The sequence below is a fragment of the Amphibalanus amphitrite genome, unplaced genomic scaffold (genome assembly GCF_019059575.1).
Source record: "Amphibalanus amphitrite isolate SeventyFive unplaced genomic scaffold, NRLGWU_Aamphi_draft 000693F_arrow, whole genome shotgun sequence".
NCBI lineage: Eukaryota > Metazoa > Arthropoda > Thecostraca > Balanomorpha > Balanidae > Amphibalanus > Amphibalanus amphitrite.
The window spans coordinates 80,679-87,362 of record NW_024882187.1 but is presented as its reverse complement, the minus strand read 5'-3'; the positions used below and the strand labels follow the sequence as shown (position 1 = coordinate 87,362).

Here is a 6,684-nt window from a genome sequence, read left to right as displayed (position 1 = left end):
CGCCGCAAACAGCAGGTCAGTGGCAGGTCACCGCGGGGGAGAGAGGTGGCACCGGCGCCGACCCGCACCGCCAACTGCAGGTCAGTGGCAGGTCACCGCGAGGGAGAGGGGGGGGCACCGGCGTCGACCCGCGCCGCAAACTGCAGGTCAGTGGCTGGGGGGGGGGAGAGGGGGGCACCGGTGCCTACCCGCGCCGCAAACAGCAGGTACTCAGTTTGTAAACACGGCTTGAGAGTTTGCCTTTTACCCAAAACATATAAGCCGTCATACCTTATGAATACACGTATACAAATATGTTGCAAATATGTTGCACAAATACAACATATTTGTGCAAATACACAAATATGTTGCGTAATGTGACTCGGCAACATTTTTCATTGACGCAGTGCTGAGGCGTGCGCTCAGTTCTATGTATGCGGCATCATCGAATCGTGTCGCTTTTAGTGACGACTTGCAGTCAGGCCAGCCTCCTGATGAGCCTGCTGCTCCGTTCACAGAGCGGGCTGACTCCTGTGATGATCGCCTCCTCCCACGGCTTCACCAAGGTGCTCAACATGCTGCTCAACTACGAGACCATCCAGCAGAACATGGAGGCACTGGTGAGTTCTAAGCGTCTATGTGTTACAGAGCAGTGCGAGGGCGGGCTGACATTTTGGAACGCACTGGACGTCTCGTCAGTCCCAATTTATGTTTATCGGCTTTATTTGCGGATGCTGAGAACATTGCTATCGTGAATGTTACTGTTATTGAGAAGCAACGCTTGATATTTTCAAACCGTACTCACTTTGGTAGTGAAAGCACAAGTGTAATTTTCTGTCACGAGCCACTGGATACGTAACACCGATTGTTGTTCCGTGCTTAGATACCGTAACTGTCCGTACCTGTAGTCGCTCTGACACGGGTTGCATTTAGCACATAGTCGGCACCCTCTGTCCAGTAACTCCCTCGCCGCCGAACTACTAACTTCTATCCTGTTTGAGTGTCGAGGAGTTGAACAGGTTTTCTGTTTCCAGAGCGATGCAAATCGTGCGGCTGGAGCTGCCAACGGGGCCGCCAACGGGGCCGCCAACGGAGCCGCTAACGGAGCCGCCAACGGGGCCGCTAACGGCGCTGCCAACGGCGCTGCCAACGGGGCTGCCAACGGCGCCTCCAACGGGCACGGCGCGAACGGAGCCTCCAGCGGCGGGTACGACAGCGAGACGAGCTCCGAGGGCGGCGGCGCCAGCGGCGACTCCGGCAGCGACAACGACGACCACCTGGTGGACGAGGCCGAGACGGGCTCCGACGAGGACTGTCCGCAGAGGGAGGCGCGGCGCGGCGCCGCCGCCGCCCGGCCGGCGGCCCGCCGCGCACTGTGGCAGGACGCCTTCTCCGTCGGCAGGCAGGAGCGGGGTGAGCAGCCAACACCCTCCCCGAGTCCGGACCGTGAGCTGAGCCCGGGTCAGGGGCAGAGCGTCCCCTCCCCGAGTCGGGACCGTGACCTGACCCCGGGTCAGGGGCAGAGCGTCCCCTCCCCACGTCAGAGGCAGAGCACCCTCTCGCGCGTCCCGTCTCCGGGTCTGGCCTCCCGCCTGGAGAAAATGGTCTCAGACCTGGTGGACCATGACCCGTCACCAGGTCAGCCGCTGCGCGCCCCGTCCCGAGGTCAGGGGCCGAACGTTTCCTCTTTAGGTCAGAGGCGCGCCCCATTCCCAGGTCTGTCCTCCCGCCAGGGGCGGCGCGGTCCGTCCCCGGATCTCCACGGTAACCCGTCCCCGGGTCTGCACGGTAACCCGTCCTCGGGTCGAGAGCGGCGTGACCCGTCCACGGTTCGAGAGCGGCGTGCCCCGTCCCCAGGTCTGGCCTCCCGCCTGGAGCGGATGGTCTCTGACCTGGTGGACCGCGACCCGTCCCCGTGTCAGCCGCTGCGAGCGCCGTCTCCGGGTCTGGCCTCCCGCCTGGAGAGGATGGTCTCTGAGCTGCTGGACGATGACCGCGGCTGTGGGGTGCTCTGCTCGGGTGTGTGTTCAAAGGGGACCCTCTGTCGATTCTGGAGTAACGGCGGCGGTCTGATGTTGAACATCAATAGATCGAAGAGGATGGTTACACACAATATAGGGACGGCCTTTACACCATATGACTGGACAGCGAGCCCCACCTGGGCGCCGCCCTGGGCCGGGGTCCTCCTGTCTGATCCCGTCAGCGATTTGATGTCCTCCCCGCTACTGGATGAAGAGGTCGCGCTGATCACATCGCGAGTGTGCGGCGTCCCGGGCCAGCCCTGTGCGGACGGCGCCCCTCAGAGGCAGGGACTGAGTGACGGACAGCATGGGGAGGAGGACGGACAGTATGAGGAGGAGGACGGACAGTATGGGGAGGAGGCGGAGGGCAGACAGTATGGGGAGGAGGAAGAGGAAGACGACGATGACGACGATGACGACGATGACGACGATGACGATGACGACGACGATGACGACGACGATGACGACGACGATGACGACGACGATGACTACGATGACGACGACGACGATGACGACGACGATGACGACGACGACGACGACGACGACGAAGGATATGAGGAGGAGGACAGCCAGTATGGGGAGGAGGAGGAGGAGGAGGACGGACAGTATGGGGAGGAGGAGGAGGAGGACGACGACGACGACGACGACGACGACGACGACGACGAAGAGTATGAGGAGGAGGAGGAGTACAGGCAGTTTAGGGAGGAGGACGGACAGTATGGGGAGGAGGACGGACAGTACGGGGAGGAGGACGGACAGTATGGGGAGGAGGACGGACAGTATGGGGAGGAGGACGGACAGTATGAGGAGGAGGACGGACAGTATGAGGAGGAGGACGGACAGTATGGGGAGGAGGAGGACGGACAGTATGGGGAGGAGGAGGACGGACAGTATGAGGAGGAGGACGACGGACAGTATGGGGAGGAGGCGGACGGACAGTATGGGGAGGAGGAGGACGGACAGTATGGGGAGGAGGACGGACAGTATGGGGAGGAGGAGGACGGACAGTATGGGGAGGAGGAGGACGGGCAGTATGGGGAGGAGGACGGGCAGTATGGGGAGGAGGACGGGCAGTATGGGGAGGAGGACGGGCAGTATGGGGAGGAGGACGGGCAGTATGGGGAGGAGGACGGGCAGTATGGGGAGGAGGACGGGCAGTATGGGGAGGAGGACGGGCAGTATGGGGAGGAGGACCGACAGTATGGGGAGGAGGAAGAGGACGGGCGGTGTGATGAGGAGGAAGAGGACGGACAGTATGAGGAGGAGGAAGAGGACGGAAAGTATGGGGAGGAGGAGAACGGACAGTATGAGGAGGAGGAAGAGGACGGACAGTATGGGGAGGAGGAGAACGGACAGTATGGGGAGGAGGAGGTGGAGGATGGACAGGATGAGGAGAGCGGACAGTATGAGGGGGAAGACGGACATTATGGGGAGGAGGAAGATGGACAGCATGGGGAGGAGGACGGACAGCATGGGGAGGAGGAGGACGGACAGTATGAGGACGAACCGAATGAAGAGTATGATGACGAAAGCCGTTACGGCGACGATGACGATGGCAGTGATGACGACAGCGATGACGGCGACAGCGATGACGACAGTGATGACGACGACAGCGATGACGACCACAGCGATGACGACAGCGATGACGACGACAGCGATGACGACCACAGCGATGACGACCACAGCGATGACAACAGCAAAGACGGTGTCAACAGCAAAGACGGTGTCAACAGCAAAGACGGTGTCAACAGCAAAGACGGTGTCAACAGCAAAGACGGTGTCAACAGCAAAGACTGTGTCAACAGCAAAGACGGTGTCAACAGCAAAGACGGTGTCAACAGCAAAGACGTTTTCAGCAGCAAAGACGGTGACCACAACAAAGACGATGACCACAACAAAGACGGTGACCACAACAAAGACGGTGACCACCACAAAGACGGTGACCACAACCAAGACGGTGACCACAACCAAGACGGTGACCACAACCAAGACGGTGACCACAACCAAGACGGTGACGGCAGCAAAGACGATGAGGGCAGCAAAGGTAACGACGAAGAAAGCGATATCGACGACGAAAGTAATGGCGAGGGTGACGACGACGAGGGTGACGGCGACGAGGGTGCCGACGACGAGTGTGACGATGGCGAGGGTGACGATGGCGAGGGTGCAGATGACGGAGGGGCTGCCGGCCGCGGAGTTGAGGCCGAGGGGACGGACTCCGGCTCGTCCTTTGCCCTGTGGGACGTCAGCTCGGATTCCTCCTCGTGGCAGCTGCTGTCTGACGAGCCTGGGGACGGCCAGCTCCAGTCGGACGACGGAGAGCTGCTGTCTGAGGGGGAGCTGCTGGCTGAGAAACCGAACGGCCGCCTCCACTTCAGCCAGCGGGAGGACACAGGCAACGGCTGATGGCCGCCAGACCGTGGTCAGTGGACGTTGCTGAATGCTTATGGTCGTCTTGTGGCTTAAAGTCGCTGTCTGATGGCTAATGGCAGCGTCTGATGGCTAATGGGTGAGATTTCATGATCTGAGGAACGCTCTCTGATGGCTGAGGAATGCTCTGAGGGCTAATGGTCGTTTCCTCGTGGCTGGCGGAGGACGCTCTGACGGCTGAGGGGCGATTGCTGATGACAAATACCGTTGGCTGGTGGCTGAGAGACGGTGTATGACGGCTGTCGGACGCTCTCTGAGGCTTAGTAACGCTCTCCGACGGCTGAGGACCGCTGCCTGGTGGCTGAGAGACGCTCTGCGATGGTCAACGGAGTACGGATGCTCTCTGATGGACAGGAGATGCTCTCTGATTGCTGAGGGACGCTTTCTGATAGACGGGAGATGCTCTCTGATTGCTGAGGGACGCTCTGTGGGGGCTGAGGGACGCTCTGTGGGGACTGAGGGACGCTCTCTGATGGCTGAGGACCGTGTTTGGTGGCTGAGAGACCAAGTGATGGCCAAGCGACGCTCTTTGACGGCTGAGTGGTGTTCTCTAATGGCTTAAAGTCTCTCTCTGGTGGATGCGTGACGCTTTCTGGTTGCTGAGGGACGATTGCTGATGGCTGAGGTATGTTCTTTAATGACTGGGGGACACTCTGCTATGCTTCTTCGGGGGCACTGCTTCTTTCTGTTGGCTGGTAGACGATGTTTGAGATCCAAGGGTCAACCGTTGTCTGGCTGACCCTGCCTGGTTCCCGGAACTGTTAGACGTTACAATCAACACGTCAAACAAACGTCAAAAGTGCGCGCGGCTAGTGGTGTTCCAAAGTGGTGAATTTTGTCCACCATCCAATGTGGTGAATATCGGCGATTATAGTTGACGATGCTGCCGCAAAGCTGGGCGAACCTTATGTGGGAGCCCGGAGCGCTTGCGACCCTCCGCTCGGGCAGTGGAGGAATCGGGGTCACTTTTCGCTCCACTTGCGATGGTCTGAACTTGATATCTGGTGGGATGTGCTTTCATAGTCTAGCTTAGTGTTAAGACGCTCATTTCGTTTGTTGGTTTGGATGACTTGCGTGTTATCGCCGCCTTTTTTTAATAAACGTCCTGGAAGCACGTTTCACGCTAGTTTGAGGCTGTGTCGTGCGACTCAGAGTTCGCGTCTGGAGAGAGAAGCTCTAAAAGGAGCACTCTCCTCGCGGCAATAATAACTCGGTCACCAGTGACGTCATCGTCAGCACTGCCTCGACACCGGTGACGTCACAGTTGTGTCACCGACCAGCCAGGTGGGTGACTGTGCATGATGGCACGACAGCGGTGCATTGTGCAATGCTCAGGACCGTGCCAGCCGCAGTTCTCGGGGGAAAATCTAATGAGACGTGCATGGAAACAAGACCGTAACTGCATGAGCTTTGGTGCAAATATCACGAAGACGTTTGGGTAAAGAAGAAATCACGTGCGAATACGAACATTTATCGATGCAAAGCTGGGTGCTTGCTGCTATAGAAGAAAAGTTTGTCTCCTTGGGATGTCGGTCGACAGCAAATTGTTTGCATGGTCTGCGTGGTCCGCCCCGCAGCTCGGTTGGTAAAGCACTGAGGTCTCCTGAGGAGACTAGTCGCTCTCGTACTCCATACAAACACTCTCGGGTATTGTCTGTGGGCGGCTCGTGGCGGCAGCTGCAGCCAGTTGAAGTATGTGCGCAGGACGGGCCGCTTTCCACTGTCAGGGTTCGCTAGGCGTCAGCTTCTGGGTTTTCAATGCCAACGAAGTCTGTTTTGATAGGCTGGTAAACATCAGGCTCGCGCAAAAAAAAACTTACTTGGGAGCGCTCTGAATTTGGCGTCCGAATAACATATTACGACTAAAATCGGCCTGTAGATGGGCAGAACAGAGGCAATGTCCATCTCCGCAGAATGTGCGTGTGATTACTGGTCTGCTGGGAAACTAATCTGACTGGCTGGGGTCGTGTGGCCGTCCCAGTTCGTCCCCCTAGCATGCAAATTGAAAACGTCCTACATACAGGGACTATTCCTACGACTGCCGGGTGTGTCTCCGCTCCGTACCTCCCGCTGTACCCGCTCTGTACCTCCCGCTGTACCCGCTCTGTACCTCCCGCTGTACCCGCTCCGTTCTTCCCGTTGTACCCACTCTGTTCTTCCCGTTGTATCCGCTCTGTTCTTCCCGTTGTACGCACTCTTTTCCTCCCGTTGTACCCGTTCTGTTCCTCCCGCTGTGTCCGCTGTGTTCCGTGTC

General features: G+C 58.6%; 1 protein-coding gene across 1 annotated transcript; it reads left to right on the top strand.

Annotated features, from left to right (window-relative positions):
* The first annotated feature begins 3,220 nt into the window (after window positions 1–3,220).
* LOC122364717 (clumping factor A-like) lies at window positions 3,221–5,549 on the top strand. Its single transcript, XM_043335378.1, has 2 exons — window positions 3,221–3,247; window positions 3,487–5,549. Exons 1-2 carry the CDS (start codon window positions 3,232–3,234, stop codon window positions 4,404–4,406), a joined length of 936 nt encoding a protein of 311 aa, XP_043191313.1. The 5' UTR covers window positions 3,221–3,231; the 3' UTR covers window positions 4,407–5,549.
* Window positions 5,550–6,684: the final 1,135 nt, after the last annotated feature.